General features: G+C 44.1%; 1 protein-coding gene across 2 annotated transcripts; it reads right to left on the bottom strand.

Moving 5' to 3' along the window:
- Positions 1–267: 267 nt before the first annotated feature.
- LOC119734321 lies at positions 268–14,673 on the bottom strand. 2 transcript variants are annotated; one of them, XM_038207758.1, is made up of 12 exons: positions 14,589–14,673; positions 11,277–12,545; positions 10,640–10,833; positions 9,408–9,642; positions 8,873–8,973; positions 8,168–8,297; positions 7,751–7,965; positions 6,895–7,142; positions 5,876–6,120; positions 5,048–5,250; positions 4,191–4,376; positions 268–3,367 (listed from the first exon to the last, which is right to left on the bottom strand). In XM_038207758.1, the coding sequence occupies exons 2-11, from the start codon at positions 12,528–12,530 to the stop codon at positions 4,247–4,249; spliced, it is 2,955 nt and encodes a 984-aa protein (XP_038063686.1). In that variant the 5' UTR covers positions 12,531–12,545; positions 14,589–14,673; the 3' UTR covers positions 268–3,367; positions 4,191–4,246. The 2 variants fall into 2 exon arrangements, with proteins under 2 accessions (XP_038063686.1, XP_038063687.1); XM_038207759.1 differs by having other exon boundaries at positions 14,582–14,666.
- Positions 14,674–15,029: the final 356 nt, after the last annotated feature.

Here is a 15,029-nt window from a genome sequence, read left to right as displayed (position 1 = left end):
TAGCAAGAGCAGGGAAGAGCAAGAAATAAATTGGGTTTCCATGGCGACCATTACACAAATATACATCATGAGCAATTTGGTATGATTAAGGTCTTAATCTGTTCAATCTAAAGTTATATTTTTGTCACTTTATTTAAGAACATGTCTTCCACTTTATAAAAATGTATGGGAAATGCATCTTGTGGTTTTATCTATGCAAGCATCAATAGTATTGGTAGCGGGAAATAAGTAAAAATGCTGGGTTTTTTTTTTCAATATTACAAAAGGCTCTATAAAATTTGTCTTTCGTTTTTTTAATTCATGCAAAAAAAAAGAATAATGAAATTTTGAACAAACTCTTTATGCAGCTTATTAAAGACAAAGAAATCAAAGTCAGACAAGCGCTGTGATACCTTATGTGAAAGGAGCGCTCTATAAATGCTTGATATTATTATAAGTAAACAACATGAAAATACCTAAATAAATGCTCTTTGCTTACAAAGTTATTATTTTATTTAAATTTCAATCTTACATGTCTTTTATGTACAAAATGTGTTGATAATGTTTATGGTGATAACACAAAGTAAAACTAACAACTCTTATTTGTGACACTAACCATTTATTCGTAAGATTTAATTAACATTTATAAACTCACTTGTTCTGTTCGGAACTGTTGGTGCTGATGAAAACAATGTTTTCTTGTTGACTGTGCAATACCAGTGTAAAGGCATAAGAACAATTTGTATATTTTGACAGAGGATATTTATTACGTAAGCATTGTCTGAGTAATCATGTATTTATACAACTCGTTTAATTTTTCAGTGGAGCATTTTTTCACTTTTATCTCCTTGCGTTAAATTCATTTATTTTGGCTGGCTTCTGAATATGCAGTATCAATACACCATTGATCCTAACGATCCCCGACTAGCCAATCTCCCACACTAGGGTTTGTTTGGATCTGTTGGGACAAGTACTGCACTGACAAAACTGACTGTGCTTTAGGTGGGATTAGGCATACCACAAATGAGATCCAAGTGTTTATGTGCAGTTTACCATATGGTGTTGTGATCTGCAAGGATAATAATAATAAAGAGCATTTATAATGCGCCAAATCCATCTTGATTAGATGCTCAAGGCGTAGAGAAAGGATAAGGAAGGTTCCTAGTAAATCACCCTAAGGAGTTAGGGTTAAGCACATGATGAACACTTCTTTAACCCTTTAGTTGTTTACACTTTATCTACTCCTTGATGTATCCATCAAACCACGAGTGCTTGGGCGGTTTTGGGCGGTACAAGGAGTAACAGGCAGGACGCTTTGGGGCGGTTCAGGGAATAATGGGTTAATGGTCCAATAATATAGCTTACTTGGTACATATATTTTTTTCGCTTATTCAAATGTGGGTTTGCAACTTTAAAGAATTTATGATACAATTATATAAAATCAATTGAATATTAAAATCGATTTCAGCAACTCCAAAAAATCAGACTCATTTTCTTTTAATTTTTTAATCTATTGAGCAGGACATCGAACCCGCACGAAAAGCGTACTTGTCTTGCCCAATCTTAGGTAGCCCTATGTTGGCAGTCTCCCACTTTGGAAAAAGGTGTTTGTACTCGGGTGCTTTCTTTCTGGTAGATATATTTAAGTCAACAAGTATTTGGTAAACACGCAGGACTGCAAGAGTTAGAAAACAAACCTAGGCAAGGCTACTGACACTCGGGTAGTGAGACAGGTACAAAAATGTTGTGGGTTGGGGTGCTGTGGTCCAATGGTTACAGTGTTCGACTCATGTGCCGTGGTACATGGGTTCGAATCCTGACAGGGAACATGGTGTATGTGTTTTTTAGCAAGGCACTTTACCATTATTGCTTTGTCCATCGGATGGGACATAAAGCCGTAGGTCCCGTGTGTTGTGTAATGCACGTTAAAGAACCCAGTAACACTTATCGCCAAGAGAAGGGGTTTGCCCCGGTGTTTCTGGCAGTGGCTGCAATATGCACCGCAGCACCTTGTAAACCCTTAATAAGGTGCTACATAATGGGTCTCATATTTCTCGTAAACTTCATTTACCTGTGCGCTATATGAGACTCCCGTTTTATGACACTAGGCTGGCTTCTGGGAGCAGCAAAACAATACATTAAATTAAAATTGACAGGTACGTTGTACCCCCAACTGCATGCACCCTGTTTATCAGTACTGGGTTGCTGGCCAAACGCTGTGGCACAAGTTAAGTTGCAAGAATGGAAGGAATGTGGCTTGGTGATGGGGGCCGCGGACACAGTTGGGATTGGCAACTCAAGTATGTACTGCAACGACAACAAGAAAAGCAATTTCTGAAGACACTCATCTCAAAGAGGGTGTTTGGACCGTGACCATGAAGGACTGAAGACTGAGGGGACCTCAGTGGCAACTTTGGGTATGGCAGCTTTGGTGGACGTGGCAACTTTGGACAGCCTTCGTGGGTGGGTATTCACATTAGACATGGCAACCACAGAAACGTGAGATGTGGACTAAAGATGTTGTAGGAACTTTACTTGAGCATGGTACCATGGTCCGGCTGGCACTGTGGCTGTGATGGCACTATGAATGGCATCATGGTAGGTGTGGGGCAATGGTTTGATATGGCACCATGGTTGGATATGGCACCCATGGTTGGATGTGGCACCATGGTTGGATGTGGCACCATGGTTGGATGCAGCACCATGGTTGGATGTGGCACCATGGTTGGATGTGGCACCATGGTTGGATGTGGTACAATGGCATGGATATGGCACCATGGTTGGATGTGGCACCATGGTTGGATGTACGTGGCACCATGGTTGTATGTGGCACCATGGTTGTATGTGGCACCATGGTTGGATAAGACACCATGGTTGGATGTGGTACCATGGTTGGGATAACCCCATGGTTAGGGATGACCCCATGGTTGAATATGGCCCCATGGTTGGATGTGGCACCATGTTTAGGAATGACCCCATGGTTGGGTGGGGTATTATTGTTCGGCGTCGCACTATGGGCATGGCAATGTGGTTGGTGTGACACCATGGTAGGTGTGGCGCATGCGCAACCATGGTGGGTGTGGCACCATAATTGGGCATGGCGTTATGGTTGCTGTAACACCATGGTTGGTTGTTTAAATACTGTTGGGTGTGGCTGCATATGGTCGCACAAAAAGGCTGTGGCTGAAATGCATGCATTGGACTACTTCAGGCCAACACCCACACTGAACGACCGCCACCCCATAGCAGGATCTATATTAGACTGGTTCTTGTTTAAAGTCCCTCCTCGGACGGCATAGGGGCGGGCTGGTGGCTGGGGGCAAAGTTTCGGGGCGTCGACCCACAGAGTTTGTCTGTCATGAAGGAGGCCTTTCACATTGGAAGAGATCTGTAAAATAAAAAAGAATAAAGTATTACTGCTTAGTGCAATCCAAGAGCTAAGGCGAGCCATCAGATAACAGACCGTTCGGGTACCGGGTCCGGTATGCTAATTTCTTTCACCCCAATCGGTACGAAGCCAGAAGCCACCCGGTCACTGAAGCGTGACGCCCCAATCGGTCCAAACTGGTGACTCAGGGTTTCACAATAGGCAACATAAATTGAAGTCTGGCCATTGTTGGAGGATTATTCGGCCCGCTGGGATTACCAGGGGCAACTTCTATGAATCTCATCACAGTCATTGTTGCCTACTGGAGGATTAGTGCGTCGCAAATTGGTTCCTTTGTGATGAGCCAGAGCCATGGTGCAGAAGCCTGGTGGAGTTAATCCAGGCCGATCGGTTCCATGCAAGGTCCCAATCCCTTCAACATACTGGGCGGGCTCAACCCCGAACGGTCCAGGGAGGGATTCTAATTTGAGGGCTCGCCTAAGAGAAAAATTCAGGATGAACTCAAACCCATACCCTTCGGCTCACTAGTGCCAAAACCTCAACCATAGACTAACAAGCTTGCTGGATTAGCTCATTGGAATCTTATGTACCAATTTGTAAAGGTGAGACATAAATTTTAAACTGGATGTTGCCCTTCCTCATAAGGAGGGTCGTTGCAAATAGCCAACGCTTCGTCCCACGGCCGTTCGGGAGCTTTCCCTACATTGGCATCTCATGAGCATGATCTGGCATCCTCCCGGACCAACGCTCGACGCCCATACAACGCCAAGTCACTATTTCTTCATACACAATGAAGAAATAGTGACAGGGAAAACATGTTCACCTTTTTCTTCTTCTTTGCCAAGACCGTGTTGAAGCTGATTTCGTCCATGCACGCTTTCAGGTCCGGCACCACCGAACCAGGGGAGTGGCAGCGGCTAATGCAAAGGTCACCTGCTTGGCAGCAGCCCCTGCTTGGGCTTTAGCCTGTGATGGGCTGCTTGGCTGTTCCTCCTTGCTTGCTGCATCCCTGTGGACAGAAAAAAACCCCAGAATTTAATTTGATCTGAATAAATCATATGTGAAAAGAAAATGGAAAGGTTAACCTTTTGCTCAGCTTAGACTGACAGAAATGACCCCCAAAAATGTGCCGTCTCTCAGATGTATTCATCCGTGGTAGAGCCTGCTTTCTTTCAAGTACAAGATTTCCCTTTACAACTTTGTATAGCACTAACAAAGATAGAAATGAGACTAAAAGTTTTCCTTGCAATACGGTTTGTTTTACTTCAATTGGACATGCTGTTGACAAGTTATGGCTGAGTAAAGTTCACATTTGTAGACATGCCAAGAAAGTATAATACTGAAAAAAGTCCCATAAGGTTTTGAGTTTTGTATTCAGGAAAATAAACGATGCCACTTATTTTTCACTAAAAACTCTTTTATTCCACATCTTTTATACTCTGTCTTTTAAACGTGCAGTAAATATACAAAAGCTTACAAATATCAATCAATTTTTAAAATCGCAGAAAAATCATCCCGATTCAGTTTTTGGCATTTTTCTCCACTCTGGCCTGTGCCCAGTTTCGTCTCATTTTTGCCAGAATGCCTGACATAGAACCAGGGTTGCATGACACCCCCTGTGGGTAGTCAGTCATCCCAATCACTCCCCTTAAACTTGCCCCCGCACAGTACGCAGCTTACCCATTCAAAGTAGGCAGGCGGACCGGTGACGCTGTGACCACTGCGTTCTCCACCTCGGCCTTGGCCTGTCTTGCCGCTTTGCTCTTCATGATGTCACTGATTGGCTTGCCGGGGAAGAGGCGGGGCAAGAGGGAGAGGATCTCCTCGTTGTTGGGCTCAATGTGGAGGGTGACCAGGAGATCGTGTCTGGCGCCCCCGTGGTTCTTAACAAAAAAAGTACATTGAAAGGCCATGAAAATTGCACTGAGGCATTATAGACCATTATCATGTTGCGGCCATCTTGATTTTTTTCCCATTCAAATCAATGTAACCAAAGCGAGACTGGAAGGAAAAATAGTCCGGTTCCTTTTTGCACAAACAAACTTATCATTCATTACAGTAATTGGACACAGGGAACATGACTGAAATGGTGGCAGCATGATAAAGGTCTATAATGCTGGAAGTTTTATCTTAAATCAAGCAAAAGTACCTTTCAATTTGTATTATATTTTTTTTAATTATTTGTGAGGACTGTGAGGACTTGTGGTGGAATTGCGATGGACTCGACTACAATACTGCTGCAGACTTGTGAGGACTTGTGAGGACTTGTGAGGACTTGTGAGGACTTGTGAGGACTTGTGAGGACCTGTGAGGACTTGTGAGGACTTGTGAGGACTTGTGATGGACTTGTGAGGACTTGTGAGGACTTGTGATGGACTTGTGAGGACTTGTGAGGACTTGTGAGGACTTGTGATGGACTTGTGAGGACTTGTAAGGACTTGTGAGGACTTGTGAGGACTTGCGAGGACTTGCCACAACTCCATCTGTCTTTAAGACCATATGTTTTACCTCCAGCATGAAGCGGACTTTAGCCCTGCTGATGAAGTACGATCCCACCCTAGGGTTGTGTTGGATGGCCACAGTGAAGCGAGCCTCGGCCTCTTTGTAGCTGTGCTCCTCGTAGTCCATCAGGCCAAACTCGCTGTGAATGGAGGCGATGCGGGACCGGATAGTCCAGTCTGTGTTGTCCAGCTCCAAGGCTTGGTGGTAGTCAGCAAGGGCGAAGTGAAGCTCATTCAAACGGAAGAAACAGTCTGTTGATGTAATGGAAAGATTACAAAGGGATTTTGAAAGGGATGACTGAATCAATTTGAACTTAAACCCCCCCCCCCCCACTCGTTAGATTAGGTCCGACCCCTGAGACCAGGCCCCAACCCTCGAAATAAGGCCCCACCCCCTTTAAGAGCCCCTACCTCCTCTGCTCATGTACAACTGCTTTGATTCTTTCTTCTTCATAGGTTTGCTTTGCTTTTTGATATTCTCTGCTTAGTAACCCCCATGATAGCCCTGCTCCTTTTGAGATGCCTCACCTCCCCTAGTTCTACTCAATGTATAAAGATTTGATCTGTGCTTTTCAGTATGCTCTCTTTACGCCCTAGCCCCTTAGGTAAGGCCTAGCAGCCTGAGGTTAGGCTCCACCCCCTAAGATTAGGCCCCTCCCTGTCAGATTAAGCCCCTGCCCGCTGCGATTAAAACCCGCCCCTTTCAAGAAGCCCCACCTCCTCGGTTGATGTACAGTCCCTTTTCTCTCTTCTCCCCTTGATGGCCTTGTTCAGCAGGATGATGGCCCCACCCCCTAAGATTAGGCCCCTCCCCATCAGATTAAGCCCCTGCCCACTGAGATTAAAACCCGCCCCTTTCAAGAAGCCCCACCTCCTCGGTTGATGTACAGTCCCTTTTCTCTCTTCTCCCCCTTGATGGCCTTGTTCAGCAGGATGATGGCCCCACCCCCTAAGATTAGGCCCCTCCCCATCAGATTAAGCCCCTGCCCACTGAGATTAAAACCCGCCCCTTTCAAGAAGCCCCACCTCCTCGGTTGATGTACAGTCCCTTTTCTCTCTTCTCCCCCTTGATGGCCTTGTTCAGCAGGATGATGGCCTCCTCGAAGTGTCCCCCGAGGAAGCATTCCACGGCAAAGTCGTTGTACGTCAGCAAGAGCTGTCGCTGGGCTTCCAGATAGACACGGTTCTGCTCGTTGTGGTCAGTCTTGTCCAGGGCAAGAAGGAAGTCGTCGATGGCGGCATTATAGTCGTGGAGACGGCGATGGAGGGCACCCCTGTGAAGTGGAAAGAAATAGTTGACAATGTGAATCTTAATTGTTTGAATCAATTGTTTGCGAGTCAGGTCGGGATGGCGATACTTTTCTAGCCTTCCACTTCTGCGGCCCAGGTGTGAATCCCAATTAAGACTGTCATGCGGACTTGTTTTTTTTTATTTTCAGGGTTTTTCTCTGGATTAAACGTCTGGAGTTTTCTTCTCCCCACTAGAACAAAAAGTTCTTGGATCTTGGACAGAGGACCATTGGCTCACTAGCGGTTGATTTGTGACATAACTTATGAATGTGTGAATATCTCCACTCAAACAATGGTCAAAGTCTCATCACAAATCTTTTTGGTCTTGGCACCCCGCTGTGAATAAGGATGCAAACAGCTTTAGGTAACCAGTGATGCAACCCACTTCGGTAGGCTGGTCCTGCATAGTCAAGCAGACAAGTTGAACTTTGGTAGAAAAAAAACACGAGTTTTAGTGAAGCGAGTCAAACTACGGTTTGAGATTGAACCTGCTCAGGTACGGCATCCAAATGTCCTTCGTATCTCTCCGTGTGACAACCGTAATACACAGAGAGTTCATAAAGACGAACTCCTTCAGAAAATATCTTCTCACCTGAGCAAGTGGTAGTCAGCCACTGCCGGGTTGGTTTCCACCGCGTTCGTGATCTTGTGCATGGCCTCCTTCAGTTTGCCTTGAAGCTGCAGACGCACGGCGTGTGCACGGCTGTCCTCTGCCTTGGCCTCTAGCTGTCTCATGAGGGCGCTAGCCTCAGCCCGGCCTGGGTCCAGGGCAATGGCGTCCTTCAGGTCATAGTAGCACAGGGATCTCTGGGAAGGGCAAAGGGGATTTGCATAATTGAATATTAAACATGATACACTGAATCTAATGTTATTATTATTATTATTATTATACGTGTAAAAGTAATAAGGAGACACGGTATCGTAATTTCTTCGAACGGTGGGAGACATCTGTCATTAGGGAGACATTTTCATGTCTCCCTAATGTCACAGCCCCCTTATAGTCACTCACATTCCTGAAGAGTTCATGCAGACGCGCCCTCATGATGTACAGGTCTGGGTTATTATGTTCCACTTCCAGCCGCTTGTTGACCAGTGCCAGGCACTCACCGTGTCTCTGCAAGGCTGCTAGGCACGCCACGCTGTCACAAAAATTCCAAAAGTGTTTTCCAACGTTACTCTCCGTTTTTAAATATCAGACGGATTCAATTCACATACCAAGGTTCAATGCAAAAGGGTACACCTGTAATCAGTGGTAAATGTTCAACAAAATTTATACTGTCAAAAGTTACAACTTGATCAGATATATAGGCTCTCTGATAGCTGATAAATTGGCTTGTCGCCGCCAGAAACTAAAGAAAATGACCCATGACCCTAGCTGCCCTTGAGAAAACTTGTAGCCATGAAAATTTTAATTTCATTTGATACAAAACTGTTTCTTGTATAAAGCCTTTTGCATGCACAGACAATTTTCAGAAAGAATTTGTTTACACTCTAAGGAGCTTAGACGTTTTTAAATTCCATCCCTAGGAGTAATAATTCCCAGTGGCTTGAGTACAAATAAAAGTACGATGAAGATGTAAAGCGCCAGAATGCTATTTTAGAAGAAACCAGGCAGACTAGAAAAAGTGGATCTATCCAGTCTGAACTAGCCTAAACCAGTCCAAACCAGTTCTCGAGGCTGGTTCCCTGCAGGAGTGCAGGTTATGAAGCATACCTTCTTGTGTGGTAACCGATGACTTCAGGTCTCATTTCAGACGCACGGGAGAAGGACTCCAGAGCCTCGGCAAACAGACACTGGTCAAACAACGTCTGCCCCTGCAAACACAAAACAAAATGTGGAAAAATACTCAGATTTTGGGGTATCTCGGCCAATTTATCAAAAAATTGTTTGAGCCTCCGAAAAGAAAATTCTTCTCTGCAAATGTACATACTATTAAAGCAAAAGTCTCATGAAAGTTTGCAGGATTAGCTGTGCTGGGGAAACCTTTTTGTGCTCAATAGCTCAGTAGAAATTTGTCCTTAGACTCAGATTTGATTATGATAAATAGTAGATCCTGCTGGGGAGAAGCAACTAAATTATCCTAGCTTAAGGAGCCCTTAACACTGGTCCACTGTCCAAATTATTCCAACCTCCAAATTTGATGAATTTCAACCTGTTTTTATTTGGCTTTACACAATACACCACAAGGATGGAGCAATTAGTTGCAAAGTGGTCAAGGTTTCCAATGCGTATAAAAAATGCTGTCTACCTGAAAATAGTAGACAAACGCCAAGCGTGTGTAATATGCGTCATTGTCCGGGGCCAACACGCAGGCCTTCTTGAAATTCAAGATGGCCGACTGGAAGTCGCACATCTGGAGGTAAGCCTCGGCCCGCATCAGGTAGTAGCGCACCTCCCTAGGGCAGAGATTGATGGCCTTGTCGAAGCAGACTACGGCCTGGCCGTGGCGTAGCTCAGACAGGAGGACGCAGCCTTTGTCAAAACTGGGGAGGTTGGAAATGGGAAAGTGAAAACAGATCAAGAAGTGACACCATGTGCATCACTAGAGGGCTCGGGGGGGGGGGGGGGAGGGGGAAGGGGGATGAGTAGCACAGCTCGAATATAAGGACGCAACCTTTTTCAGAAGAGGGTAAATGGGGGAAGAGTCAAGGGTGATTGAAACATGGAAGTGAGAACGGTTGATGACAGGACAGGACCCAAACCGAAGAGGGTTATTGGAAGAAGAATGGTTATTGTCACAATATTTATTCAAAACTCAGGAGAGTTAATGAAAGTGGCTTATGATATCATTATTATTCAGGAGGGTAAAATTTAGGAAAACTTGGGGTTATGATAAGACACAACAGGTGTCGCTAAGGCCGGGGGGGGGGGGGGAGAGGGGGAGTGATGTCCCATAGCTCAGATATTTGGACAGCCTTTGTCAAAATTTCACCAGCCACGTTTGACGTAAGCATTCCAAGGTTTATGAAAGAGGGGATCTTCATCTTTCCTCTCCATGGAGAGGAAGAATTGATGAACTGGTTATTTCATTTTCTTGCGGCATTCCGTCTTGAGCTTTGGGTCCCTCAATAGAGCGCGTAAGTCTTGCCAATCCACGTTCACTTTTTCTGTGAGTGTCTTGGTACCCAACACTGACTTGTCTGGTCACGGACTCCCGTGTTTGAATTTACCCAGTTGTTATCTGCGTGATCAAATGAATGGAAGTTGAGGTCAACATCAATTTCGCAATATTTTCAGTATGTTGTATATTGTAACGCTTTCTTTTCTTTCGAAATGCCCATTTATTGTCCTTGATTGCATGGCCCAGTCAATGCAAAAAAAATAGGACGTTAGACATGTTGCAGATCCTATACATGGTGTCCGGATGTGCTGTATTCTAACATCTCACTCTTTACAAAGTTAAATCAAGTCTATAACTTGAAGGCGAAAAACATCCACCCTCTGCAAAGAAAAGAAAGAAAAGTACAAATTCGGACTCACTGCTCCCTGGCTTTGCTGCCCACCACATCTTCCATGGAGCGTCTTTCCTCAAGCCTCGGTTCCCCAAACAGTCCCACGAGGCGCTGCTCCTTGAGTGCCGCATCGCTGGCCGCTCGCTCTTTCCTCTTGAGTTTGGCCTCCTCAATCTTCTCCTCGCTGACAGCCGTTGGGAAGAGGTCCCCACTGTCCGTCTCCTGTGACGGCAATTGTCATGAATATTTTTAAGAAGAACATACACAAACAATAAATAAAAAGCAATTTCTGAGAATGAAACCACATTTCTAAGATGTTTTTCTAAAAAACATCCTTGATATTATTGATACTTACCAACATTTGTAATTTGTAAAAGGGGGATTATCTAGCCTGACATAGGCATGCCAGTATACGTCAAGCTTCTCTGACCATCTTAAAAATGTTCCTGAATCTGATGTCCCTATTTGTCTTTTTTTTTGTGTAAAAAAAAATTCACAAATTCTTTTGACAAAACTCGAAAGTGATAGTAAGATGGACGATTTAGAACAGTAGGTGGTAGGTGAGCTCTGTTAATCTTTATTGACAAGATCAATTTATTTTGGCTAGTAAAACAATCTTTAAAAAGTTTCAAAGAATACCGACATTTTATCTGAAAGCAACACACCTCTTTTTTCTCTTCTGTCACATCTTCACCTTTGACCTCTTCTGTTGCTTCATCTTTGAACCCAGATTCAGTTTCTTCTCTTTCCACATCAGGTGTTCCTACATCATTTTCTCCATCTGAAGATGCGTCCTCTGCCTCCTCCTCTACCCCACGAGCTTTAGCACTCCTCCTACCCATGAGGTCGTCTGCAAAGGTCACGCTCTTGGTGCTGTCTCCTCTGCTTAAAGCCCTCCGTTCCTGCCGCAGCGCCGAGTCGCCCCGGACCGAGTACAGCGGCGTCTGTGCGTACTCGTAGTCTGGAGTCCTAAAGTCTTTCTTCTCGTCGTATGTAAACTCTGTGCTGTTTGACGCTTGAGTCAGGGGCCTGTCCAGCCAGGGTCGGCTCGGAGGGTGCGGAGTTGTCAGCCTGGACTGGAGACCTGGGTCCCCTCTTGTGTTGATTGAGATCCCAGTCTCAGGGGTGTCCGGCTTGCTGGGCGTCACTGAGTCACTTGGTTCTTTAGCACTTTCCGTTACGCTGATCCGTCTGTCCGACTCTTGGGTGGGATCTGACACAAGAGGCTGCACCTTGTCTACTCCTGGTACAGAACCTGCTTCTTTAGCTTCGTTCAGTTCTGATGGAGGAATAGCAACCAGTGGACTGGTGCTCTCGGAACCTTCAACAGCACTGTCGCCAACTTCCTTTGGAAAAACTTGATCATTGGTGTCGAGTCGAGATTTGTCATCTGTGGTACTGACATCCTCCTGAATGTCAGCATCAACAACATCCGCTTCAAGATTTAATGTGACCGTCAACTTTTTCTCCTGGTTTTCATCAACCAATGTGTCAGCATTTTCTATATCAGGAGAAGCATCACCGAGCTGTTGAGAAGTTCTTTCTTGTGCGACAGACTCCTCAGGTTCTATTACACCCTTTTCTGTAATGGTATAGTCCTCTTTCCCGTCTGCAAGACCATCAGGCCTTTCAACAGGAGAACCCAACTTGGAAGCTTCCATATTACTTGAAGGGCTACTCTGTTGCTGCTGTTCTGAGGATTGATTTTCAGATTGTTCAGAAGTACTTCCGGCTTCTTCAGAAATCTTGTTATCAGAATCTGTCAAAATTTCTTTTTCATCTTTGCGGCTTGGTGAAGAGTCTACATGAAGTGCTTCATCTTGAGGATTGTCTACATCTATATGTGTAACCTGTGAAGCTGTAGTCTCTTCACAAGTCATTTGCTGATTCCCTTCAGTCATTTCTGTTGTACCTTCCATGCTGCATACATTTACCTTGGAAAAATGACAGCAGAAAAAAATAAATGGAAATTCTCATTATGGTCTTTCACATTCTTTGGTAAGCTCATCCGACTATCATAATAACTCTCATGATTTAGGCCATGACTGAGAATGAAAGTTATAGATTTGTTTTAAGTCCAAAGTAGCATTAGCCTCTGATTCCCATCTCGTGAATACAAAGTCACAACAACAATGAAAGTCTGGAACAAGATAAAGATTCATGACAATAACAATTTCCCAAACAAAAAAAAATACTTAATGCGCATGTTTAGTGCCATGCCAGTAAAATCGGGGACCAGTTCACGGTCAAATATACTCTGCCAGTACCAATGAATTTTGTTCAGTAGGCCTAACTTGGTCCGAGTAAATAGGACTCTACGAATCGCCTTTTTTTAACATTCGGAAGGCGATTTGTAGAGTCCCAGTTACTCAGACTAGGCCTAACTAAAGTACTGCTACTAGTCCCACTAGTGTGGCCACTGTATTGCTGTGCTGTTCTTTCTTCTGGCCACACGCTAGGTTCCCCAAACGGGGTCTACCCGATGTTCCCCAATAACTAATGTTCCCCAATACCGATGTTCCCCGAAATCCTTAGGATTAGGGTTATATGGTAAGGATTTAACATGTCATTGGTATTGGGGAACATCGGTATTGGGGAACCTAGATATGCGCACCCCCCCCCCCCCCAAACTACTACTGAGGAGTTTGTCCGAAAAAACGCAAGTTGTTTTTTGTTGAGACTAGTTGTGAGATGTGCAGCTTTTGCAGTAGCCCCATAAATGTGGCCTATTTACTGGACTGCCTCCGTAAACATAGGCCACACATCCATGTTGTGCCCATTCTTGAAAATCACGCATTCTCGAGAATGGGCATGCACATTCTCGAGAATGGGCGCGCATTCTTAAGAATGAGCGCCCATTCTTAAGAACGAGCACGCGTTCTTAAGAATGAGCGCTCATTCTTAAGATTGGGTGGGAATATCACGTGCACAATTTATGAATTTTACCCAATCTTAACAAACATTGCACGACATAATTATGTTAAATGAATTGTATAGCGGTTAAAAGGGAAACAATTCATATAAAGAGGAAAGAAAATGTGCTATGCTTCTGTACTCGTATAACTACGATAATTTGAATCAAATTAATCCTGTTATTATTGCTTTTTTCTGTCCACTATGGGAAGTTTTGTAATAACGGAGGACTGGGAACTAGTCTGGGAAGTGCTTTGTTTAGGCTAGACAAGTTACAAGTCCCTGCATGTATCATATGCGTGCCACGAAAAAAAAACGAACCTTGGGTTCAGCGCAGCATACCGACGGCCACACTAGTGGGGCTAGGCATCGACAAGACCGTTATCTTGTTGCGCATTCTCAAGAATGTGCGCTCAGTCTGGAAGAGTTATTTTTTGCCAAGATTGAGCAAGGATCCAGTTGCACATTCTCAAGAATGTGCATGCCCATTCTCGAGAATGCGTGATTTTCAAGAATGGGCACAACATCCACATGTACAAAAATCGTGTTGACTTTGCCAAATTTTGATTTTCACATTTAGGCTTAGTTTGTAGGATTTTTTTGCTTTAGAAGCATACTCACCCTCTTTATAGGCTAGTCAGAAAGTGCTGCCTTTTTCAGATGTCTAATTTTTGTGAAATTTCATGTTGAAATTTTGATACACAAACGTGTAAAAATGAATCTGGAAATTTCACGAAAAATATACATCTGAAAAAGGCAGCACTTTCTGATTAGCCTATAAAGAGGGTGAGTATGCTTCTAAAGCAAAAAAAACCTACAAACTAAGCCTAAATGTGAAAATCAAAATTTGGCAAAGTCGACACGATTTTTGTACATGTGGATGTGTGGCCTATGTTTACGGAGGCAGTCCAGTAAATAGCTAGGCCACATTTATGGGGCTACTTTTGCAGTTGCACCACTATGGGCAAAAAAGGAGGCTTAAAATACGCTTGGAACAAAAAAACAAAGATAACACTAACAGCAGGTATCATTTAAAATCTCCTGAAAAAACACTGACTTCTTACCACTTTGGCATATTAAAAAATCTGTATTGTGATCGAGGAAGTCGCGAGTCGCCATGCATGTTTACGTGCATTTCCAATAGTAACAATAGACAGCGCCCTCTATCGGCTTGTTATTCATACAGTTAGCGGCAGGTGAGTAGTGGGCGGGCTAAATGGCGCGGGATGGGGGGGGGCGCCCCACGGGCCTTGAAACGTGATATTGAAATTGTTTTCCCCTAGTCTGGTTTCTTAGATCCAATTTTTGACAAGATCGTGACCGACTGGTCCAATGCGACAAACTTCGCAGATAGATTCTTAAAGATACGTAGAAGGAGTGACCGCCTGAAATCATAGAATGGTGCCTAACTTGTTTGCATAAATCGTAAATATATACATGCCGTTAAATATATTTGTTCCCAAATTTGGGTATATATTTCATTTTTGTATTTTTTCAAAAGTATA

This window comes from Patiria miniata, unplaced genomic scaffold (genome assembly GCF_015706575.1).
Source record: "Patiria miniata isolate m_02_andy unplaced genomic scaffold, ASM1570657v1 HiC_scaffold_27, whole genome shotgun sequence".
Lineage (NCBI taxonomy): Eukaryota > Metazoa > Echinodermata > Asteroidea > Valvatida > Asterinidae > Patiria > Patiria miniata.
The sequence above is the reverse complement of the archived record's forward strand: the minus strand, read 5'-3'. Positions and strand labels throughout refer to the sequence as shown.